This window comes from Aquarana catesbeiana, linkage group LG08 (genome assembly GCF_042186555.1).
Source record: "Aquarana catesbeiana isolate 2022-GZ linkage group LG08, ASM4218655v1, whole genome shotgun sequence".
In the NCBI taxonomy this organism is placed as follows: Eukaryota; Metazoa; Chordata; class Amphibia; order Anura; family Ranidae; genus Aquarana; species Aquarana catesbeiana.
The window spans coordinates 17,284,914-17,310,731 of record NC_133331.1 but is presented as its reverse complement, the minus strand read 5'-3'; the positions used below and the strand labels follow the sequence as shown (position 1 = coordinate 17,310,731).

The 25,818-nt window shown below is 45.9% G+C and overlaps 2 protein-coding genes across 4 annotated transcripts in view; one reads left to right on the top strand and one right to left on the bottom strand.

Moving 5' to 3' along the window:
- The window catches only part of CUTC (cutC copper transporter), a 35,058-nt gene extending 34,506 nt beyond the window's left edge, over positions 1–552 (bottom strand). Inside the window, exon 1 of one of the 2 annotated variants that reach the window (XM_073595560.1) lies at positions 303–552. In XM_073595560.1, coding sequence (XP_073451661.1) covers positions 303–403 — 101 coding nt within the window. In that variant the 5' untranslated portion in view covers positions 404–552. Of the gene's footprint in view, positions 1–285 lie in introns of both variants that reach the window. The other variant, XM_073595561.1, reaches the window with a different exon arrangement.
- Positions 489–25,795, top strand: COX15 (cytochrome c oxidase assembly homolog COX15). 2 transcript variants are annotated; one of them, XM_073595563.1, is made up of 11 exons: positions 489–823; positions 2,961–3,078; positions 6,886–6,974; positions 11,111–11,298; positions 11,447–11,569; positions 14,331–14,517; positions 14,611–14,778; positions 18,662–18,743; positions 22,881–23,035; positions 23,115–23,228; positions 25,432–25,795. In XM_073595563.1, the coding sequence occupies exons 3-11, from the start codon at positions 6,894–6,896 to the stop codon at positions 25,561–25,563; spliced, it is 1,230 nt and encodes a 409-aa protein (XP_073451664.1). In that variant the 5' UTR covers positions 489–823; positions 2,961–3,078; positions 6,886–6,893; the 3' UTR covers positions 25,564–25,795. The 2 variants fall into 2 exon arrangements, with proteins under 2 accessions (XP_073451664.1, XP_073451663.1); XM_073595562.1 differs by having other exon boundaries at positions 490–823; positions 11,108–11,298.
- Positions 25,796–25,818: the final 23 nt, after the last annotated feature.

The window sequence follows — 25,818 nt, the reverse complement described above, 5'->3', positions numbered from 1 at the left end:
AGGAGGATCCTCATAGACAAGGCTGGCCTCTCTTAGTCTAACCAATGGAGGAGATCAGAGGTAGGTGTCCTCCTGAGGTCAGTACCAGGAGGATCCTCATAGACAAGGCTTGCCTAGTCTGACCAATGGAGATCACAGAGGTTTGTGTCCTCCTGAGGTCAGTACCAGGCCAGGAGGTGACACACATTTTAGGGTCACATGGTCCCCCTCATATCAATGTACACAAGGGGGGAGGTCACATGACTGACCCCCATGTCCTCAGAGCGGGGCACACATACAACTCACACAAAGTGGATGTTTACCTCCCAGCATCACCATTCCCCTCTCCCTCCCTGCCGAGCCTCACTCCGCACCGCCCACTGCTCCCGGATTGGCCGACCAAACCAACTGTCTGCTTCACCATTGGACATCACAGGACGCAGATTACTTCCTATAGGTGCTGAACAGCAACCGACTCGCCCGTAGTTGGGCAACCGCCCGAGCTTCTAATTGGGCAACGAACAGACAAAGCTCCTCCCAACTAGGGATACTCGTCTTGCTGGTTCCATCTCATTGGCCATAGAGCTGGCCAGAGTGGACGACTTCCTGCCCGCACTATGAGGCTAGCGGCGCCATCTTGGTTGTGGTGCTCAGCCAAACGGTTCAGCTGGGAAGACAGTGACGGGCGAGGTGGTCAGCGCCCCCTTATCGGAGTCCGATTTTATCCGATGCGGTGACATTGGCGATTCTTCGGGGCACCCTGGAAGTGAAGTCCCAGAGACGTCTCCGAGCGATGGAGTTTGACGTACTTCCGGTGACGTTAATTCAATATGGCGGCGTTTATGTAAGTGACATTTCTGTGCTTCCCGGGGTGCAGAATATCTGAGGGTGTGTGTGAGGGGACCTTCCACTGAGACAGACATATCTATAGGGGAGGGGAGGGACTAGTATTACACCCCTGTACTGTGTGTCCCCCCAACATTCCCTATTCTTCAGGTGTGACCATAGAGCTGTGTGTGGATTGCCTGACACCCCCTCAGCCTGCCTGTCCTCCATTGGTCAGACTTGTGCTGACAACACCCCCAGCCTGTCCTCCATTGGTCAGACTTGTGCTGACCCCGCATAGCCTGTCCTCCATTGGTCAGACTTGTGCTGACCCCGCATAGCCTGTCCTCCATTGGTCAGACTTGTGCTGACCCCGCATAGCCTGTCCTCCATTATTCAGACTTGTGCTGAACCCCCAGCCTGTCCTCCATTGGCATTGGTCAGACTTGTGCAGACCCCCCCCCCAGCCTGCCCTCCATTGGTCAGACTTGTGCTGACCCCCCCCCCCCAGCCTGTCCTCCATTGGTGAGACTTGTGCTGACCCCCCCCAGCCTGTCCTCCATTGGTGAGACTTGTGCTGACCCCCCCCCAGCCTGTCCTCCATTGGTCAGACTTGTGCTGACCCCCCCCCCCCCAGCCTGTCCTCCATTGGTCAGACTTGTGCTGACCCCCCCCCCCAGCCTGTCCTCCATTGGTGAGACTTGTGCTGACCCCCCCCCAGCCTGTCCTCCATTGGTGAGACTTGTGCTGACCCCCCCCCAGCCTGTCCTCCATTGGTGAGACTTGTGCTGACACCCCCCCCAGCCTGTCCTCCATTGGTGAGACTTGTGCTGACACCCCCCCCAGCCTGTCCTCCATTGGTGAGACTTGTGCTGACCCCCCCCCAGCCTGTCCTCCATTGGTGAGACTTGTGCTGACACCCCCCCCAGCCTGTCCTCCATTGGTGAGACTTGTGCTGACCCCCCCCCAGCCTGTCCTCCATTGGTGAGACTTGTGCTGACACCCCCCCCAGCCTGTCCTCCATTGGTGAGACTTGTGCTGACCCCCCCCAGCCTGTCCTCCATTGGTGAGACTTGTGCTGACCCCCCCCCCAGCCTGTCCTCCATTGGTGAGACTTGTGCTGACCCCCCCCCAGCCTGTCCTCCATTGGTGAGACTTGTGCTGACCCCCCCCCAGCCTGTCCTCTATTGGTCAGACTTGAGCTGGCACCCCCCTCCCCCACAGCCTGTCCTCCATTGGTCAGACTTGTGCTGACAGCCCCCCACAGCCTGTCCTCCATTGGTCAGACTTGTGCTGACAACACCCCCCCCCCAGCCTGTCCTCCATTGGTCAGACTTGTGCTGACCCCGCATAGCCTGTCCTCCATTGGTCAGACTTGTGCTGACCCCGCATAGCCTGTCCTCCATTGGTCAGACTTGTGCTGAACCCCCAGCCTGTCCTCCATTGGCATTGGTCAGACTTGTGCAGACCCCCCCCCCAGCCTGTCCTCCATTGGTCAGACTTTTGCTGACCCCCCCCCCCCCAGCCTGTCCTCCATTGGTCAGACTTGTGCTGACCCCCCCCAGCCTGTCCTCTATTGGTCAGACTTGAGCTGACACCCCCCCCCACACACACACACAGACTGTCCTCTATTGGTCAGACTTGTGCTGACACCCCCCTCCCCCACAGCCTGTCCTTCATTGGTCAGACTTGAGCTGACACCCCCCCCCCAGCCTGTCCTCCATTGGTCGGACTTGTACTGACACCACCCCCCCCCCCCCAGCCTGCCTGTCCGCCAAAGGTTGGACTTGTGCTGACACCCCCCCCCCCAACAGCCTTTCCTCCATTGGTTGGTCTTGTGCTGACCCCCCACAGCCTGTCCTCCATTAGTCAAACTTGTGCTGACACCCCCCACCCCCCCACACACAGCCTGTCCTCCATTGGTCAGACTTGTGCTGACACCCCCCCCCCACACACACACAGCCTGTCCTCCATTGGTCAGACTTGTGCTGACACCCCCCCCACAGCCTGCCTGTCCGCCAGCCAATCGTTGGACTTGTGCTTGTCTGTCCTCTATTAAATAAAATGTATTATTATAATTCTGCCCTCATTATATCTCTGCACCTTGTATTATTGTATCACTATATATTAAAGCCTCTTATGATTTTATAATACAGGATTTCTATGGAGCCAACCGTCTGTTCTGCGCTGAACTAACTAAAGGGAGACGGTACATCTGCAATACAAGAGGACTGGGAGGCCGTGGATGTGACATCATATAGACTAGAAGGAAGGGTAAGTGATCGAATGATTGCACTGGATGGGTTTATGGAAAAAAGAGAAATTCAGTTTATTTGGTGACAGAGTAGAAGGACAGATTGGGTGGGAGAGGCTCAGGATAGATTGTGGTGGGGAGTTCCTGTGGAAAGGACAGGCTCCAAACAGGTTGGGGTTCCAAAACGATGGGAGAGGCTCTGGAAGGTCCTGGAGGTGAGCATGGGAGGAAGTGATGAGGGGGTCTTAGGCGTTATTATTTATTTCAGGTACTTTTATAGCGCTGTCAATTTACGCAGCGCTTTACATATATATACAGGGGGTCCCCGGGTTACAAACAAGTTAGGGACTGTAGGTTTGTTCTTAAGTTGAATCTGTTTGTAAGTCGAAACAGGTAAATTTTTTAAGTGTAGCTCCAGCCAAAAAAACTATTTTTAAGCTTTTTGGATAGCATAGGGAAGGGTTAACACCCCTGTAACATTTGTTTTGCTGTGTGTGCCCCTGTTCAGAAGATTCACCTCACTTTCTGTCCCAATGACAATTGGATTTTGAAAATTTTGGGTTGTTGTGGAAACAAGCCTTGGTGATAATGCATCAGTGGAGGTACCTTTTCCCCATAATTGCTCTTACAGGAGTGAATTTCCCTTCCTAGGGGTAGATTTCCTCTCACTTCCTGTTTTCTCCCTCCGTTTGTAAGTAGGAGTCGTTTATAAGTCGGATGTTTGTAACTAGGGGACCCCCTGTGTGTGTATATATATATATATATATATATATATATCTATATCTCACAAAAGTAAGTACACCCCTCACATTTTTGTAAATATTTTATTGTATCTTTTCATGTGACAACACTGAAGAAATGACACTTGTCTACAATGTAAAGTAGTGAGTGTACAGCTTGTATAACAGTGTAAATTTGCTGTCCCCTCAAAATAACTCAACACACAGCCATTAATGTCTAAACCGCTGGCAACAAAAGTGAGTACACCCCTAAGTGAAAATGTCCAAATTGGGCCCAAAGTGTCAATATTTTATGTGGCCACCATTATTTTCCAGCACTGCCTTAACCCTCTTGGGCATGGAGTTCACCAGAGCTTCACAGGTTGCCACTGGAGTCCTCTTCTACTCCTCCATGACGACATCACAGAGCTGGTGGATGTTAGAGACCTTGCGCTCCTCCACCTTCCGTTTGAGGATGTCCCACAGATGCTCAATAGGGTTTAGGTCTGGAGACATGCTTGGCCAGTCCATCACCTTTACCCTCAGCTTCTTTAGCAAGGCAGTGGTCATCTTGGAGGTGTGTTTGGGGTCGTTATCATGTTGGAATACTGCCCTGCGGCCCAGTCTCTGAAGGGAGGGGATCATGCTCTGCTTCAGTATGTCACAGTACATGATGGCATTCATGGTTCCCTCAATGAACTGTAGCTCCCCAGTGCCGGCAGCACTCATGCAGCCCAAGACCATGACACTCCCAACACCATGCTTGACTGTAGGAAAGACACACTTGTCTTTGTACTCCTCACCTGGTTTCCGCCACACACGCTTGTCACCATCTAAACCAAATAAGTTTATCTTGGTCTCATCAGACCACAGGACATGGTCCCAGTAATCCACGTCCTTAGTCTGCTTGTCTTTACCAAACTGTTTACAGGCTTTCTTGTGCATCATCTTTAGAAGAGGCTTTCCCGACGCGCGTTTCGTCACAATCTGACGTCGTCTTGGGGAACCAAATTCCTTGTATTATAGCATTACCCAAGAGTATTAGTAACCATTAGTATTCACACAAAAAAAAAACAGAATTGCCTATGGGACTTTTAAAGAGCACACCTCAAAATGTATAAATGATTTATTTAACATACATTTAAAAACAATATGTCATACAGGAAAAATAAAATATATTAAATATCAACATATTGGTAAATTTTACCTTTATGTAATGAAACTTTCTATGAGACCTGGATATGTCATAAAGATGACTGCCAAGTTACCGGCCACCAGTTGCTAAGTTTGTTTCCCTCCTAGGGTGTGGGTACTTTCATTGTGGGATTTATATCCTTCTCTCTGGTTCCAGTTCCAGTTTCTTGCGGCATCCCACCGGTTTCCATCTCCCCACCCTCACACCGCTCCCGGGGGGAAAGCTTGGTGGCATGGTTGGCATTTTATACATTTATCCATCTACTTGTATGGACGTTCGATTTTGAAGTTTCTGTTTTAAGTTTAGGGTAGCCTACCCACCAATATAAATCTTTTGGATGATCTCAAAATATGCTACAGTGAAGCTATACCATTAGCGGCGATGTTATAGCTTCACTGTAGCATATTTTGAGACTATCTGTTTATATTTACTGTATAGTGGCTGCTTATGTTTCTGGTGGAAAACAATAGTATTGTTACTCTATGAGCGCTGGGAGGGAGGTACCATTTACTTTTGTGTTTGAATACTTCTCATTTTGTGTATAAATCTTTTGGATACTTCACAAAAAGTCCTCTATACCACACTAGTAGGCCAGGAGTCCTTCACTAATTGCATCTATCTGTGCTTCTCCCGAAGAAACGAGACGACTCTCGCGAAACGCGTCGAGACCTGGCACAGCTATACCAGACTACTGGCAGTCATCTTTATGACATATCCAGGTCCCATGGAAAGGTTCATTACATGAATGTAAAATTTACCAATATGTTGATTTTTTAATATATTTTTAGGGCTGCAACTAACGATTATTTTCATAATCGATTAGTTGGCCGATTATTGTTTCGATTAATCGATTAATCGGTTAATCGGTTAATAACCTTTATAAAAAGTGTGGTGTATAATTTAGTTAATATGTAAAGTTTAAAAAAAAGGCAATTTATTCCTAAATATCAATACGCAGGGGTAAATATAAATAACCAACTATATGGTTAGGGAGTAAAATCTTTAATCCACTCTCAGAATAGACAGAAGAGATATACTCTATATACTATTAGAGGTTGAATCTGGACTCAGATCAATTTTTTTTTATTTAAAGAAAAAAAATTCTAGACTGTTTTGCAGATTTTCAAACAGAACTGTAATATTACATGCTTTTCTGCAGCTTCTCCATTGAAGTATATTGAACCAAAAAAGCACTGTTTTGCATTGAAAAAGGTCCTTGACCCTTTCCAAATACACAGCAGCTGAAAAAAGCATAGATGTGAACGTTAATTGAACTGTAGTGCATTTCTGCAAAAAGCACCAAAAAACACATGGGTGGGAACCAGGCCTGAGACATTTAGTAACATAATGGAGTTAAAAAAAATAAAAATAAAATAAATGTGTTTTTTTACTGTGCAACAGAGAAAGTAATATTTACAGTAGAGATTATTTGCTCTTTTTGTACTATATAGGGCTAATTTTAGCTTTTTTAACCCCATTATGTTACTGGCCGATTAATCGATTATGAAAATAGTAATCGATTAATTTCATAATCGATTAGTTGTCGATTAATCGATTAGTTGTTTCAGCCCTATATATTTTCTTTTTTCTGTATTACATGTTGTTGTTTTTAAATATATGTTGAATAAATCGTTTATACATTTTACTTGAGCTGTGCGCTTTAAAGGTCCCATGGGCAATTCTGTTTTTTGTTGTGTGCATACTATTGGGGATTGAGTATCACCTCCCACCCATCTCATACCAGCTCTGCACTCTCTACTCCAATAACCATTAGTATTGTTATCGGAGCGTTGTGCAGGGAGCGTGTCCTTGACGTTCCAGGATTCCGTGATTGCAGCGGTCCGGCTCTCCAGTGTGCTGTCACTGCAGGGCATCTTCATATATTAACAAAGCACTTATATATTTTTTCATAGGTGAAAAAATGCTTCTCTTAACCCTTCGTTCCTGCGTGACGCACAGCAGGGTGCAAGCTCTGCGTTTCATCCACACTGCTGAAAGCCGGGTAAGTGGTTCACTACAGTTAAAGTAGAACTATATTCTAAATTCTATATTCTAAATACTTATTTGAATAGAGTAAGGGAAGGTTATAACCCCGGTTGGTTTATTTTTTACCATCTGTGCCCCGTTCAAGAGATTTTCCTTCACTTCCTGTCCCATAGCCAAAACAGGAAGTGAGAGGAAATCTCTGCACAGAAGGTTTTTTTTTTTTATCTTACTGCATTCCATGTGGCATAGGAGAGGGGGTGGTGCTTAATAGATATGTGCGATTTTGTTTCGTCTCGATTTTGTTTCGTCTCGATTTTGTTTCGTCTCGATTTTGTTTCGTCTCGATTTTGTTTCGTTCCGAATTCGTCTTTTAACGAATTTTAACAAATTTGTTAATTTACGAATTTTCTTTTTTTCAAATTTTTCAATTTCCAAAATTTTGAATTTACGAATTTTCAAATTTCCAAATTGTCGAAAATATGGAATTTTCGGAAAATGGAAATTTGGAAATTCGAAATTTTGGAAAATTTGAAATCCAAAAATAAGAATGAAAATCTGAAATGACTAACTAATAATAAATGTTAAATTATAGGTCTTGGAATTTCCTTTCAAATTTGGCTGTAAGACCCCTTTCACACTGGGGCGGTTTGCAGGTGCTATTGCGCTAAAAATAGCGAACCGACCCGAAACAGCCGCTGCTGGGGCTTTCACACTGGAGCGGTGCGCTGGCAGGACGGGAAAAAAAAAGTCCTGCTAGCAGCATCTTCGGAGCGGTGAAGGAGCGGAGTGTATACACTGCTCCTTCACCGCTCCTGCCCATTGAAATCAATGGGGCAGCACGGCTATACCGCCGGCAAAGCGCCTCGGCTGAGTCGATTTGCGGTGGTTTTTTAACCTTTTCTTGGCTGCTAGGGGGGGGTAAAACCGCCCCGCTAGCGGCCGAATACCGCCGCTAAAACGACAGTAAAGCGCTTTACCGCCGACGCCACCCCCGCCCCAGTGTGAAAGTGGCCTAATGCCTTGTTTCCACTGAGCGGATCGGTTCGGGTCGGTACAGTTTGAATGGCCTAGAATGGTCCGGTCTATTCTGGTGAGCTTTTCCACTGCAAGTGGGACCACAAGGGGCCATACAGGGTTTAGAAAAAATGCCTCAGCATAGCACAGCAGAGGGTTTTCTGTCAGCCAATCAGTGGAATGTATCGTAGCTCCGCCCTAACCGAACCGTTCCATTTTCTTTGGCCCCACATCTGAAGCAGGACCCTGAATGGAGCGGTTCGGTTGTATGGGCCACTTTCATAATGGAAACACCCAAAATAGCGTACCGAACCGATCCGCTCAGTGGAAACGAGGCATTAGTGAACGTATTTGTATGAATTATCTGAAATAACGAATGCCGTATCTAAACAAAAGGAACGTAACGATCTAATAATAATAAATAATAATAAAAAAACATTTTTTATTATTATTAATTTGTTCCATTCCATTTGTTTAGATGCGGCATTCGTTATTTTGGATAATTCGGATGAATTTGTATTTGTTATGTTCACTAACAGCCAAAATTGAAAGGAAATTCCAATACCTAGAATTTAATAGTTAGTTGTTGTTAGTTATTTTGAATTTTACTGATTTTGTCTTTCTTTTTTGGATTTCCAAATTTTCCAGTTTCCGAATTTCCAAAAAAAGCAAAAAAAAAAAAACGAATGAAAACAAACACATTTTTTGTCAGTGCACATGTCTAGCGCTTAAAACAGAACTTCCCCTTTTGGGTGGAGCACCGCTTTAAATGTTTTCTCAAAAAGCAAGGAAGAGGAGGAAGCCCCTGATCAAGAAATTTCCTACATTGGATCTTTTTACAGTCCTAAAAGGGTTTCTACAACCTCCCTTCAAACACATAGAGATATATGCAGAAAAAGTTGTGACATTTGAAATGGTTCTAATAGTGTCAGGAAGGAGGGTCGGTGAAATTCGCGCTCTCAGGCTACTTTCACACTGGACGCGTTTTATAGGCGCTATAGCACTAAAAATAGCGCCTGTAAAGCGCCTCTCCAGTGTGAACGCCCGAGGTCTTTCACACTGGAACGGTACGCTTGCGGGACGTTAAAAAAAAAAAAAAAAAAACTTCAAACGGCATCTTTGGGGCGCTTTAGGAGCGGTGTACACACTGCTCTTAAAGCGCCTCTGCCCATTGAAGTCAATAGGCAGTGCCGCCGAAGCCCCTGCGGGCGCTATTAACCCTTTATTTGGCCGCTAGCGGGGTGCAAAAGCGCCACTAAAATGACGGTAGAGCACCACTAAAACTAGCGGTGCTTTACCGCCAACACCCCCGGGCCTCAGTGTGAAAGTGCCTTCAGTGTCAGAAGGGTATTGCACTATTCTGTCCAACATGATTGTTAGGAGACAGTAGCTTATTTTCATAGATCACAAGATATCATTCCATTGTTCTGTGACAATCCAATCTACTGATAATGAGGCAAGTTTCCACAATTTAGAAGCCAGAAGGCGTTTATTAGCTTTTCAGGAGCTCACAAAATTCTGGAGGAAGTCCACCAACATATTCATACTTTTTTCCCAGTCCCAAGAAAAGAACTAGAGCAACCAAAAAATACAATATCTAGGTAATATAATATATAGATATTATAATAAATTAGAAAATTTATTATAGCAGCCTATCAGTCTCAAAACAATCTGATGTATAGCTGCACTTACCCTATATAAAACTCTGCAAATCAAACAAATAATCTAAAGCAATAATTAAAAGAGAAGTATGGGTTTGTTTGTTTCCCCCCCACCCCCCATCCCCCCATCATACTTACCTGTGGATGGAGCCTCTGTCCCCCGGCGCCTCTGCACTGAGAACCGAGCGATCGAACATGGCTGATGGCTCAGGTTCTCACAGTTCCCCGAGCAGAGAGCTGCTGCCTGTCAATCGGCAGCTCTCCTCTCTGCTTCTCCACGCTCGCTGGCGCTCTGAGCTGTGGAGGGGGCGGGGAGCTGAGAGGCGGAGACGGGTGTCGGTCCAGGCACCTGGCGGATCCAGACTTCTATTGTCGGGATGACGCAGTGCCTGGACTGATTCCTTTGACTTCAGCAGAGAGCGGATTACTCTGCTGAAAATGGGTCACAGGAGTGCAAAATGAATTGCACTCCTGTGACCCATAAGAGAAGCCCAGTCAAACGAGCCCAGGCTGGACTTCTCCTTTATAATTGAGAAAAAATGTCAAGCAAAATTATAATAGTCCAAATATTGTGCAAATAAATCAATGAAGTCAGTGCTTCAAAAATTAATTTCTTCTATGACAAAGTGCCACACTCTTCAGCATTCCGCTATGTGCAAATAGTCCCGATGTGACCACACTCACCAGATAAAGTTGAAAATTACTGTCTCTCATACATGCAAGGATTCAAACATAGGAGGATTCGCATAACGTGCGAATAATGTTTATTGGAATCCATATAGAGAAAAGATTAAAACCACACTCACAATTTTAAGTGCCCCTCCTGGCACCCCGGGATCATCTGCCGATTTTAGTATTGTAGATTACTGCCACTCTGCAGAAGCGGCTTCCAAACCACATGTGACCCACCTCCCCCTACGCGTACGTGTTTCGTCACTCCAAGGACATCATCAGGAGCCAAGAAGGCTCAGATGCCTCCTGATGTCCTTGGAGTGGCCTAAAAACACGTATGCGTAGGGGTGGGTCACACTGTGACCCAGCCGGCCACATCGTTGGATCGTTTCTTGGGTGTAACTGGTAAAAACGGTAAGCTCGAGAGACACCCGCCTTTAAAAGTGATCCAGCAGCTAATGAGCCGTTCGGGCCGCTTTCATGAGAAAGCCACCTGCTGGCTAAACATTAAAAAAAACTGGAATTATGGCTGATAAATGTATTCCTGTCTAAGGAGTCTGCACCTCTATAGTAATCGAGGGAACACTGTCTTTGATATAACCTCGTAGGCATTGAGCCCTGTGTCTGCAGACAGTTCTACAAGGAAATACAATGAAGGTTGAACAACAGAATCATTAGTGTTCATAGTAGTTTCAAAGGGCAGCAGAAGGAAGGAAAATTTTGAACGATTGAATTTCCAAGCTTGCGTGATATGCTGGAATATTTTAAAGGCTGTTAAAGAATTAATCTGTGGTTATTTTAGCAGACTGGCACCCTATGGAAACATGCCATACAGAAAAGATGGAAAAGCACTACGATATCAGACATGGTTACGCCTTCCAGAGCGGCTGTGGGGTCCGTACCAAATGCCGTTGCAAACAGAGCAATAGGACGATGGCTGCTTCTATGTAGTGGCATGGTAGGGGGCGCTGTTCTCCTCGGAGGAGTTACTAGGTAAATTCATTGTTTGTCCTCTATCAGTATTTTCTTTACCTTTTTTGTCTTGTATTTGTTATTGGCTTTTGTCACATATAATTATTGGTAATAGAAATGAACCCCTTCAGGGATGCATTGACATGTTTTCTGCCTTGTTTTTTCTCAGGTTAACAGAGTCTGGCCTGTCAATGGTCGATTGGCACCTCATTAAAGAGATGAAGCCACCAAGCAATGAGGAAGAATGGGTGGCGGAGTTTGAAAAATACCAGCAGTTTCCTGAGTTTAAAGTGTAAGTAGCAAGATTCAGAGTGTAGGTTGTGTGAGGATGCAAATAAATAACCGCCAATAGGAAAGAAGTGATAAAAGATCCTAAGAGCAGCACGTTTTGTGGGATAACTGCCAAGTCAGATTGGCATGCCTGGTACCTACACCTGGCGTGTGAGCTTGTACCAGGGGCCAGTGAATTTAAAAAAAAAAAAAAAAAAAAAAGCAAAGTTAGCCCAATTTTTTTGTATAATATGAAAGATGATGTTACGCCAAGTAAATGGATACTTAACATGTCATGCTTTAAGGTTGCGCACAGTCGTGGAATGGCGAAAAACTATGGTACTTAAGAAATCTGCATAGGTGACGCTTTAAACATTTTTGATGGTTTCCTGTTTAGAGTTACAGAGGAGGTCTTGCTCTAGAGTTATTTCTCTCACGGCGATACCTCACATGTGTGGTTTAAACACAGTTTACATTTTCGGGGGCGTGACCTACATATGCTTTCACTTCTGCATGCGAGAACGGAGGGATGGGGCACTTTAAATTTTTTTTTTTTTTTTTTTTTTTACACTGTCCCTTTAAAAAAAATGTTTTCTGATCACTCTTATTGCTGTCACAAGGGATGTAAACATCCCTTGTGACAGTAATAGGTGGTGACAGATACTCTTTATGGAGGGATCTGGGGGTCTAAAAGACTCCAAACCCCTCCTCTGCACTTGAAAGTGTTTAAAACGCTAAGATCGGCATTTTTGAATACTGTGGATTTTTAAAAAAATGACGCCGATGTCGTTTCTGGGTTACTACATCCGAGACCTTATCAAAGCCGATTCTGGCTTTGTACGCACCTTAGGCCAGCCGGCAGATGTTGCTGGCTGGTGGCTCGGGTCTCCCGATGGGACCTGAGAGCCCAGATGAGCTGCGGAACAGGGGGGGGGGGGTGCGCGTCGCCTCCCGCTGCTTGTAATAACAGCCGAGCAGCTGCTTGGGCGCATCGATTGTTATAAAAAGAAAGCCGACAGTCAGCTGTAAAAAAAACAGTACCGGGGTGATGCCTGCAGCTGCATATCATCCCTGTACAGCCACTTGAATTCAATTGTGATTTGGCGGCAAGTGGTTAATAAAAAAAAAAAACTTTTATTCTTCACTTGACAGGTTGCTTTAAACTGACTTCATCTGCAGATGGAAGTTCATCCCTTTGATCTGTAGATGAGTAAACAGAAAGATACAAAAAGAAACACCGTTTCTTCTTATCTTAGTGTTTCAGTGACTGAGCGATGTTGTTGACAAACATTGCTGCTTTTTTTTTTTTTTTTTGACCGTTAATTCTCTAACCACATAACGACCGGCGCACGCCGATGTACGTCGGCAGAATGGCGTGGACAGGCAAATGGGCGTACCTGTACGTCCCTTTGAATTTACCGCCGTGCCGTTGCGAGCTCTGTGAGTCGGATCGCGAGTCCCGCAGGCTCAATGTCCACGGGGATACCCGCGATCGTCTCACGGAGAGGAAGAACGGGGAGATGCTGATGTAAACAAGCATCTCCCCGTTCTGCCTAGTGACACTGTCACTGATCAACGCTCCCTGTGATCGGGAGCTATGATCAGTGATGTGTCACACATAGCCCCTCCCCCCCACAGTTAGACTCACTCCCTAGGACACACTCAACCCTTCCCTAGCCCCCTAGTGGTTAACCCCTTCACTGCCAGTGTCATTTGTACAGTAATCAGTGCATTTTAATCGTATTGATCACTGTAAAAATGGCATTGGTCCCAAAAATGTGTCAAAATTGTCCGATGTGTCCGCCATAATGTCGCAGTCACGATAAAAATCGCGGATCGCCGCCATTACTGAAAAAAAAAAATGCCATAAAACTATCCCCTATTTTGTAGACACTATAACTTTTGTTCAAACCAATCAATAAACGCTTATTGAGATTTTTTTTTTTTTTTTTTTTTGCTAAAAATATGTAGAATACGTATCGGCCTAAACTGAGGGAAAAAAAAAATATTTTTATATATTTTTGGGGGATATTTATTATAGCAAAAAGTTAAAAATATTGCTTTTTTTTTTTTTTTTTTTTCAAAATTGTCGCTCTTTTTTTTGTTTTATAGCGCAAAAAATAAAAACCGTAGAGGTGATCAAATACCACCACGGGGCTTAAGTCGTCAACACTTCAGCTGTCAACAGGGGAACCCCATAAGTCATTGATTAAGGACATGGCGGGCGCTCCTTAACAACCGATTATTGCTGGCTTTTTTTTTTTTTTTACATTTTAGCTATTGGTGGGGGAATCCCGCTGACAGCTGAAAGAACTGAGTCTGAAAGTATAGGTGCATTTGTACAAGTACTGATACTCGTGCAAATGCTTTAGGGGGGTGGGGCCGAGTCCTGTCTGCGTCAATAGATGCAGCAGCAGGACACAGGAGCGCGCCCGCATGGGTGCCCCGAGGGAGAGCGTCTCTCCATGGGGGGGCACTCGAGAAGAGGAGGAGCCAGGGGCGCCACTGAGGGACCCCAAAAGAGGAGGATAGGGGTCAACCAACTGTACAAAGGAGGTAAGTATGACATGTTTGTTTTTGTTTTTTAAATGAACCTTTAGATCCTGCTAATGATCCGACTTTGTTGGCCTCGAGGCCTATTTGCATCATGATTTTCACACCTGTAATGAAGTGTCCTGCCTGACGTTCGCTGTCTGCATAATGTCCTCAGTGGCTGAACCTGCCTCTTCTTTCTGTGTACATCGAGTGTTAATTTGTTTTTTTTTTTCTTTTTTCTCCTTTAGATTGAATCGTGACATGACGCTGAATGAGTTCAAGTACATTTGGTTCATGGAGTACTCCCACCGTATGTGGGGGCGAGCAGTGGGTCTGGCGTACATTCTGCCCACTATTTACTTTTGGAGGAAGGGATGGTTCAACCGTGCATTGAAAGGACGGGTGCTCTTCCTGTGTGGCTTTGTCTGCTTCCAGGTGAGGACTGATCAGCGGGAAGAGTCCTATAATGCCCCCCTTGTGTAGCGATTTGGCTTTTCCCAGCTCTCCCGCCTGTATGTCTTTCTGCAGGGTCTCCTGGGCTGGTACATGGTGAAGAGCGGATTGGAGGAGAAGCCGGACTCCTATGATGTTCCCCGCGTCAGTCAGTACCGGCTAGCCGCACATTTAGGCTCCGCCTTGGTTTTGTATTGTGCAAGTCTTTGGACGGGATTGTCTCTGCTCTTCCCAAGACAAAAGGTATAGCAATGTGTTGGTGAGGTGAATGCAGCTCATCCCAGCTGGTAACTACCCCCGAGATCATGTGTGGTGTGATTTTATTGTGACATCTCTTTGTATTTCTATATGGGAGAAACAAATATGAGAACACACATTGGGGTGTATTTACTAAAGCTGGAGAGTTTAAAATCCGGCTCACTTCGGCATGGAAACCAATTAACTTCTAACGTCCGCTTGTTCAATTAACTGCTTGCCAACCACTTCACGCACATATACTGCGGCAGAAGGGCACGTACAGGCAGAATCACATACCTGTACGTTGCCCTTTAAGAAGCGGCTTGTGGGCGAGCTCCGTGAGTGTGATCGCGGGTCCCGCAGACTCGATGTCCGCTGGCATACCCGCGATCGTCTCACGGAGAGGAAGAACGGGGAAATGCTGATGTAAAAAAGCATTTCCCTGTTCTGCCTAATGACACTGATCACAGCTCTCTGTAATCGGGAACGGTGATCAGTGTCGTGTCACACACAGCCCCCACACAGTTAGAATCACTCCCTAGGACACACTTAACCCCTACAGCGCCACCTAGAGGTTAACTCCTTCCCTGCCAGTCACATTTACACAGTAATCAGTGCATTTTTAATTGCACTGATCGCTGTATAAATGTGAATGGTCCCAAAATCGCGCCAAAAGTGTCCGATGTGTCCGCCATAATGTCGCAGTCACGATAAAAATCTCTGATCGCCGCCATTACTAGTAAGAAAAAAAAAAATATTAATAAAAATGCTATAAAACTATCCCTTATTTTGTAGACGCTATAACTTTTGTGCAAACCAATCAATAAACGTTTATTGCGTTTTTTGGGGGTTTTTTTACCAAAAATATGTACAATATGTATCGGCCTAAACTGAGGAAAAAAATTTTTTTCTTTTTTATATATTTTTTGGGGGAAATTTGTTATAGCAAAAAGTAAAAAATAATGCTTTTTTTTTTTTTTTTTTTTTTTCTAAATTGACGCTATTTTTTTGTTTATAGCGCAAAAAATTAAAACCACGGAGGTGATCAAATACCACCAAAAGAAAGCTCTATTTGTGGGGAAAAAAAAGGACGTCAATTTTGTTTGGGAACCACGTCACACGACCGCGCAATTGTCAGTTAAAGCGACGCAGTGCCGAATTGCAAAAAGTGCTCTGGTCTTTGGCCAGCCAAATGGGCCCGGGGCTGAAGTGGTTAAGCCTTGGCAATAAAACCTGGAAGCTGATTGGTTTCTATGCAGCGGTAAGCCTGATCTTGCACTCTTCAGCTTTGGTAAATAAACCCCATTGTCCTGATGTCTAATTGGAGCTGGAATTTGGCTTTAAACCGGCTCTGATCACATAGCTTAAAGTGATTAAAACGATCACCTTGTAATACAACCCGTTCAATTTAAAATAGAGATGAAAGGTACAACATTTGTGTATAGAGCTGGCCGTACACTAGGAAGAGTTTTATTTTAATTTATTTTAATTTTAACCACTTCCTTACCATTCTATAGCCGAAAGGGCGGCTACAGCGCAGCTCTGTTGTTCCAGGAGGATGTCAATGGGTGTCCTCCCAGAACCACGCCTCTTGTGCGCCCCCCTGGGGACACTAGTGGAACCACTTTAATGTCACAACGTTTTCTACATATATCTCAATGTGTTTGAAGGGAGATTGTAGGAACCCTTTTAGGACTGTAGAAAGATCAAATGTAGGAAATTTTTTGATCAGGGGCTTCGTCTTCCATTCGAACACAGCCGATCACAGATTGTAGTAAAGGGCCAATCACAGCAGCCCTTTACCACATGATCTGCTGTGTCCAATCACAGCTGTTCACAGTGTAAACAGAAATGCCAGTTCATTGGCAGTCCTCTCCTCACGTGGTGTTACAGCGAGAGGAGAGCTGGTAACCGGCAATCCTGACAGGGGGCGTGCACATAGATAATCAGAGGACTGATCATCAGTGCTGCTCATTAGTGACTCCTCATCATTTCCTCTGCATCAGTGCAGCCTAATCAGGGCACATCGGTGAAGGAGAAAAATTACTTATTTGCTAAATTTTAGAACAGAAACTTAAAATAAATTTCACAATTTTTTTTTCTGTTTTTTTTTTTTGTTTAGCAAAAAATATTAAAAAAAAAAAAAACTGCAATTAATCACTTCAGCCCCGGAGAATTTGGCTGCTGAATGACCAGGCCATTTTTTGTGATACGGCACTGCGTCGCTTTAACTGACAATTGCGCGGTCGTGCGACGCTGTACCCAAACAAAATTGACGAGCTTTCTTTTGGTGGTATTAGATCATCTCTGCAGTTTTTTTATTTTTTGCGCTATAAACAAAAAAAAAAAAAAAAAGAGCGCCAATTTTTGGAAAAAAAAAACACAATATTTTGTACATTTTGCTAAAAATAAATATCCCCAATTTTTTTTTAAAAAAGCTATTTTTTTCCTCTGCTTAGCCCGATATGTATTCTTCTACATATTTTTGTTAATAAAAATTGCAATAAGCGTATATTGATTGGTTTGCGCAAAAGTTATAGCGTCTACAAAATAGGGGATAGATTTATGACATTTTTATTATTATTTTTATTTTATTTTTTACTAGTAATGGCGACGTTCTGCGATTTGTACCGGGACTGCGTCATTATGGCGGACAGATTGGACACTTTTGGGACGATTGACAATTACACAGCGATCAGTGCTAAAAAAAAAAAAAAAAATGCACTGATTACTGTATAAATTTCACTGGCAGGGAAGGGGTTAACACCAGGGGGCGATCAAGGGTGTTCCCTAGTGTGTGTTCTAACTGTAGGGGGAGGGGACTGACTATAGGAGATGACGGATTGTGGTTCCTAGCTATTAGGAACTCGCGATCTGCCTCTCCTCACAGAACAGGGATATGTGTGTGTTTACACTGTTCTGCCTCTTGTGCGCGCGACCGCCTGCCACGAGCATTGGTACCCCCACAGTGAAGCGGACGCGCGTGCCTGTTATCCCGCTTAAAGGAGGCGACGTACAGCTACGACGGCTCGTGGGATCGTGCCAACCTGCCACAGTATAATGACGGCGGCTGGTTGGCAAGTGGTTAAATACCAAAAATAAGCTCGCCGTCTCCAAAAAATAAGAATCTCATTCGGGTACAGTGTTGCGTGACCGCGCTATTGTCATTCAAAGTGTGACAGCGCTGAAAGCTGAAAATTGGCCTGGGCAGGGAAGGGTTGAAGGTACCCGGTAGGCAAGTGATTAAGAATGTTCAATTTTTTTTTGTTTTGTTTTTTTCTATTAGTGGGGTCAAATCAGTGTTAGTTTTCGATCGCAGTGATGTAAAAATTTGAAGGAGCTGAATGAAAAAAAAAAAATTCAAACGAATATCTAATAGTATATGTGGTTTTTATTGGGGAAAGTCCATTCATTTGGAAAAAAGAATTCTAAAGTAAATAAAATTTTGAAGTTCTTTGAAACATTTGTCAAGTCCTCGAATGTGCTGAGAATTTTCAGATGACTGTTCCTAGAATATCTACCAGTGTATGGCCAGTTTTACATAAGGTGCAAATCTTGGCATTCAAGGTTTCAGACCCCCCCATGCGTGGTGTTTTTCCTCTCTGGAGGGGTGGGAGACGCCCCCCGGGGACTTTTGGTGGCTGATGGTTTCCAGTGTAGCAACAGTCCTTCAAATTGCTGTACAGTAGAGGGGGAGTCACATAATCCTACAATCAGGGACATAATATGACATATATATGGTAATGTATTCATAACTCAGATCTCTTATCTACTCCTCTTCCAAATGTAAATTTCATAACATTTTATTTCCCTAGAAGGTGAAGGTTGAACCGGTGATTGAAGGAATGTCCCCTTAAACATTGAATTACGTTTTTGTTTCACTCCATAGTTGCCTGAGACCCGCCAGCTGTTGAAGTTGAGGATGTTCACACACTGGACCACAGGCCTGGTCTTCCTCACCGCACTCTCAGGTATCCAACCAAGAATGATACCTCTGTACAACGTAAGGGCTCGTTCACACAGGTGATCAGCTCCATGCAGCAGCCAGAACCATTGACTTTTTTTTTTTTTTTTTTACTCCTGCTGAGCTGCATGCAGGCAGCCCATAGGAGGTGAATGGGGTACGCACCGGCAGTATAGGCTCACCTGTATATCCAAGTTTTACAGAAACTCAGGGATGAGTGCACGGACCCTTTACTGTGTAATTGTAAAACCGGACTATATGTGAGCCCATACAGCCGATGCATCCCCACTGACTGCATGCAGCTCAGCAGTAGTAAAAAAAAAAAAAAAAAAAGAACCCTTTACACAGTTTAAGATTGAATTGCTTCTTGTCCAACTTCACTATGCTGCTGCATGTCTTCTTTAGACACCTTAGGCTAAATAGTTCCCCCCCAATGCTGGAGTCACCATTTAAAGATCTGTATATTGTGATCATATCCCCTTTTAAGCGTCTCTTCTCCAGGGAGAATTTCTTCTTTACTGATCTCCTCCGTCCCCCATAACCGAGCTCCTCCGTCCCCCATAACCGAGCTCCTCCGTCCCCCATAACCGAGCTCCTCCGTCCCCCATAACCGAGCTCCTCCATCCCCCATAACCGAGCTCTTTCGTCCCCCATAACCGAGCTCTTTCGTCCCCCATAACCGAGCTCTTTCGTCCCCCATAACCGAGCTCTTTCGTCCCCCATAACCGAGCTCTTTCGTCCCCCATAACCGAGCTCTTTCGTCCCCCATAACCGAGCTCTTTCGTCCCCCATAACCGAGCTCTTTCGTCCCCCATAACCGAGCTCTTTCGTCCCCCATAACCGAGCTCTTTCGTCCCCCATAACCGAGCTCTTTCGTCCCCCATAACCGAGCTCTTTCGTCCCCCATAACCGAGCTCTTTCGTCCCCCATAACCGAGCTCTTCCGTCCCCCCCGTAACGGAGCTCTTGCGCCCCCCCCATAATGGAGCTCTTGCGCCCCCCCCATAATGGAGCTCTTGCGCCCCCCCCGTAATGGAGCTCTTGCGCCCCCCCCGTAACGGAGCTCTTGCGCCCCCCCCCCCGTAACGGAGCTCTTGCGCCCCCCCCATAATGGAGCTCTTGCGCCCCCCCCATAACGGAGCTCTTGCGTTCCCCCCCCCCCCCCCATAACGGAGCTCTTGCGCCCCCCCCCCATAACGGAGCTCTTGCGCGCCCCCCCCCCCATAATTGAGCTCTTGCGTCCCCTCCCCCCATAACTGAGCTCTTGCCTCCCCTCCCCCCATAACTGAGCTCTTGCCTCCCCTCCCCCCATAACTGAGCTCTTGCCTCCCCTCCCCCCATAACTGAGCTCTTGCGTCCCCCATAACCAAGCTCCTCCGTCCCCCTTATTAGCTTTGTTGCCCTTCCCTGGACTCTGTCCAGTTCAACCACATTCTTCCTGAGAAATTATGACCAAAATGTCATACTCAAGATGTGGCTGAACCTAAATTATGTAAAGTGCTTAGCTTTTATCATCATCGGCAAACACTATAATTGAACTACAGTGGTACCTTGGATTACGAGCATAATTCGTTCCAGAAGAATGCCTGTAATCCAAAACACTCATAACATCAAAAGCGAGTTTACCCATAGGAAATAATGGAAACTCAGATAATCTGTTCCAGTGGCACTGCTAGTGTAACCAGAGGTGGGGGGGGGGGGGGATGCACTCGGAAAGGCTCGGGAACCAAGTGTTTCTGAGTGTATTCGAGCGTCCCTGAACGGTTCCTAGTTTCACCGGCGCCCCCCGCACCTCTGGCCAAATGCAGTACTGCACACCACAGAGACTTGAATCCTGCTCGTTTTGCGAGACAACGCTCGCAAACCGCATCAGGATTTTTAAAAAATAGCTCATATTGCGAGACACTCGTAAAACACGTTACTCGCACTCCGAGGTTATTACTGTATTCATTTCAACCTCTATATCGTTTATGAACAAGTTAAATATAATTGGTCCCAGGACAGAGCCTTGGAAACGCTCAAAACTCCAGACCATTCAGAAGATATGCTTTTAATCCCCACCCTCTGGACACATTCCTGTAACCAGCTTTATATCTTTGGGGTTGGGGTGCATACAATATTGTCAATGACAAAAGACTTTAATTTGTAAATTAAGCATTTGTGGGGTACTTTATCAAATGTCTTAGTGAAGTCCAGATACACCATGTCCACTGGTCTTCCTCTATCCAAATTACAGCTCCCCTCCCCATAGAATGTTAACAGGTTGGTCTTTCAAGAAAGATCCTTCATAAATCCATGTTGGTTACTACTAATGATACTATTTTAAAGGCTAATTCTTGCATATGGCCCCTTATCATTCCTTCCAATACTTTACATACTATTTCTGTTAGGCTGACTGGTCTGTAGTTTCCATGTATCTATCTTGGCCCTTTTTTGAACATTTGGTACCAAGTTTGCTTTTCACCAATCAGCTGGCACCTTTCCAGTCAGTAAGCTGTGTTTTGTGGGTTCAACTGGATGGAGTTGTCTTTTTTTTTTTTTTTTTCCAAACTCTAATTGTGGGCCGCATCAGCATTATGGTTGTCCTTAAAGGGCCGGATGTATCTGTAAGACTCTATAAATTTATGCAGGGCTTTTTTTCTTAGAGAATAGGTGCAGGAACCACGCTCCCTCGCCGGACTGCATACAATGGTGGGTGTGGCCAAACTGCACTAAGAGTGGGAGGATCTTAAAGGGGCAATAAATACCAGGCGTGCTTTGTGCATTGTTCAGGGGTGCGCTGTGTACAGAGTGCAGGGTTCAGGGGTGCGCTGTGTACAGAGTGCAGGGTTCAGGGGTGCGCTGTGTACAGAGTGCAGGGTTCAGGGGTGCGCTGTGTACAGAGTGCTGTGTACAGAGTGCAGGGTTCAGGGGTGCGCTGTGTACAGAGTGCAGGGTTCAGGGGTGCGCTGTGTGCACAGTGCAGGGTTCAGGGGTGCGCTGTGTGCAGGGTTCAGGGGTGCGCTGTGTGCAGGGTTCAGGGGTGCGCTGTGTGCAGGGTGCGGGGTGCGCTGTGTACAGAGTGCAGGGTTCAGGGGTGCGCTGTGTACAGAGTGCAGGGTTCAGGGGTGCGCTGTGTACAGAGTGCAGGGTTCAGGGGTGCGCTGTGTACAGAGTGCAGGGTTCAGGGGTGCGCTGTGTACAGAGTGCAGGGTTCAGGGGTGGGCTGTGTACAGAGTGCAGGGTTCAGGGGTGGGCTTTGCACAGAGTGCAGGGTTCAGGGGTGGGCTTTGCACAGAGTGCAGGGTTCAGGGGTGGGCTTTGCACAGAGTGCAGGGTTCAGGGGTGGGCTTTGCACAGAGTGCAGGGTTCAGGGGTGGGCTTTGCACAGAGTGCAGGGTTCAGGGGTGGGCTTTGCACAGAGTGCAGGGTTCAGCTCCTTCACAGGATGTCCATATATCTCACTTGCACCTCCTCCCCATGGGTGCGAGGGCCACATGAAAAGGGTGTAAGCCATCTGGTTCTAGTTTTGAGCTTTGAGGATTTGGATATCTGTTTTAGCAGTGACTATGATATCTGGACTAGTGCTGCTAGCTTCCTCACCGTGGGATGCTTACAAATTTCTCACTTGTGCTTAGAGAGCGACCTCCTGTGTTCACAATGCAGCAGGACAGCCGCTCTGCATGTGACCCGGAGGTACGGTATGTGCATAGTTACATTAGTGCAGGCTGAATCAATGTAACTATATAAAAAAAATACCTGGGATTCTTCTTTAATGTGTCCCTTAATTTCCATACTCCTAAAATCCATTCCTTGGAATCTATTGAGCGACATAGGCCCCGCCCCTCTCTGATTATGATCATATTCTCCATACGGCATGCTAGGAGAGAGAATCTTGGGCTGGTTTAGTTTTCTTGAGTATTTTTTGTTTGCTGGTCTCCAGTCCCCCTGTAGGTGACGGTATAACCTGAAGATGAAAGATTTTGTATCCCTTATTGAACTCCATATAATCTTTTTCTTGGTGAGTTCAGGAATTCCGTTTTATACTGAGGTATACTTCACATAGCAAACAGCGTTATCTTAACCCTCCGGTTGTCTATAGAAGTCTACATTCTTTCTGGTGTATCCCATCATAACCTGGAATCCTCCACTCTGTATCTTCTTAGGGGCCTTTGTGGCTGGTCTGGACGCTGGCCTTGTCTACAACTCCTTTCCAAAGATGGCGGACCGCTGGATTCCAGATGACCTTCTGGCCTTCTCCCCAACCTTCAAGAACATCTTTGAGAATCCAACAACTGTACAGTTCAACCATCGCATCCTTGTGAGTAAAGGAACGCTTGCCGTTTTCATTCTGTAGCTTCTCACAGCCTTGTTTCTGAAGAGCTTTGTTCCTCCCATAGGGGACCACTTCTGTAGCCGCCATTACTGGGCTGTATTTCTATTCCCGGAAGATCCCACTTCCTCGGAGGACCAGGCTGGCTGTGAACAGTCTACTTGCTATGGCGTATTTACAGGTAATTCCTCTCTGGCATGCTACAGGTGAACTCTATCCTGTCACTTCCACTATATAGATGTACAACGGAGCCATAAGAATCCTGTGCTGAGTCTCTCTCCATTTTCTGTGTGTGAGGGTCACATATTCTGCTGGTTGCATCCAAATTATGTATGCAGAGTGACATCCTAAATGTAATGGTATCTATAGTAGCTAGTTTAGGAGAGTAATGTTCATGGTAATGTCAGTTCATTAAAAACAAAGAGAGTTAAAGGGGTTCTAAAGTCAGAAGGAACAAACCTTTTGGGTGCAGCCCCGCCCCCTTATACTTACCTGAGCCCCATCTCAATCCAGAGCCTTAATGGCTCACACAGCAGCGGGCACCATTGGCTCCAATCAATCAAAGCCAGTGAGCCACCACGGAGAGAGTGGGGGGGGAGAGGCGCCAATGTCCATTCACAGGAGCACAGCTTGGGAGCGAGCCTGCTTGAGTGCCCCTATAGCTTGCTTTTTGGGGGGGCACTCGGCAGGGGGGAGAAGCCGGGATTGCTTATACTTACCTGTGCCCTATCTCGATCCAGTCATGTGCATGAGAGCAGCGACTCTCCCAGGTCTCCCTTTCCTCATTGGCTCGCACAGCAGTAGTAGCCATTGATTCCTCCTGCTGTCAGTCACAGCCAGTGAGCCAATGAGGAATGAGAGCTTGTGGCGGGGCTGAGCGTGTGATGATGTGTGTTAATAGACAATGTACATTCACAGGAGTGCGGCTCAGGAGCGAGCCTGCTCGAGTGCCCCGATAGCAAGCGGCTTGCTATTGGGGGCACTCAGCCAGGGGGGAGGAGCCAGGACTGCCAGCGAGGGACCCAAAAAGAAGAGGTTGGGGCCTCTTCTTTTGGTTGTGTAGAGTGCAGGGTTGCGAACTGCGTACAGAGTGCAGGGTTGAGCAGGAGTGAGCCTGCTCAAGTGCCCCCATAGCAAGAGGCTTGCTATTGGGGGCACTCAACCAGGGGGGAGGAGCCAGGACCTCCGGCGAGGGACCCAAAAAAGAAGAGGATGGGGCTGCTCTGTGCAAAACCATTGCACAGAGCATGTAAGTATAATATGTTTGTGTTTTTTTTGTTTTTTATAATTGTTTTTAATTTGAATTAAAAATGAATGTCCCCCAGTGTAGATCCAGTAGATTCAATCACAATGAACGCTACCGCTGACCCAAAAAAAAACGCCGCATCCGCCACTAGCTCCCGCCGTCTGACAAGTGATCGTAAAGTCTTGTTTTTGTTTTTTTTCAATAAAAATAACAAACATGTCATACTTACCTGCTCTGTTGCAGTGGATTTTCACAGAGCAGCCCGGACCCTCCTCTTCTCGGGTCCCTCTTTGTCAGCTTGCTATGGGGGCACCTGAGCCAAGTCACAGCTCCCTGTGTCCATTCAGACATGGAGCTCCGGCCCCGCCCCCTCTCTCTCCTAATTGGCTGACTGACTTTGACAGCAGTGGGAGCCAATGGCGCCTCTGCTGTGTCTCAGCCAATCAGGAGGGAGAGTCTCAGATGGCAGAGACATTTGTGGACATGGCTGGACAGAGATGGGGCTCCGGTAAATATTAGAGGGGCGGAGGGGGGCTGCTGCACACAGAAGGCTTTTCATTCTAATGTAAAACACCTTCTACCTTTTTAACTCCTTTTTAAATAGCTAATGGGCGACGTCACCGGGTGGCCCCACCCCTTGTGAAGTCATCAATCGATGCATGCTGGTGTCGATGATGTCACAGGGGCAGGTTCACCCGGGAATGTTGCTGTTTAGCCCCTCCCATTAGCTAATGAACAACTGTTTTTAATGAAGGACAAAAACTGTTTGTTTTTTTTTATTTATTATTTCTTTTTGACACTTTTTTGGTGAATGAGTAGGGGTACAATGCACCCCGTACTCTTTCACATTGGTGGGGGGAGCCCCTTGTTAAAGGGGACTTCCAGATTCCAATAAGCCTACTGCCCGCAAACCCCCACAACCACCGGCCAGGGTTGTAGGGAAGAGGCCCTTGTCCCCTAATGGATCATGTATGGCCGGTCTTAGACTGGGGGTTTGCTCTGTAGCTATATTTGAGTTTATGATCATTGGAGATTTTAGTCTGCTTTGTTTCCTTTTATACAGGGAGGGAGGGGAGGAGGGCGGGTATACTGGGAAGGGATGTGTAGTTTTGGTCTTTCACACTATTCTTCATTTCAGGTGACTCTTGGAATTAGCACTTTGCTTCTGTACGTTCCTACTTCACTGGCAGCCACCCATCAGTCTGGCTCCCTGGCCCTCCTCAGCATGGCCATCTGGGTTATGAATGAATTGAGACGTTTTCCAAAATAGTGACTTTTATCCAATCGGATGTGTTGGTGTGGGATATTTAATGAATAATGTAGAGTGTGGGTTCGCATATTGTTTCGGATTTTTTTTTTTTTTAAAAGACTGAAAAGACCTGAAGGATAATAAATTGCTGTAAATATATTTTGTATTTTGGCAGAGAGGCCTGCAAGTAAACATTTTGCCAATCTGCAAACCAAAGTTAATACTAAAATAAAGAAAAATAGACTTTTCAGTATTGTGTTGCCTTTGTCTTTTTTT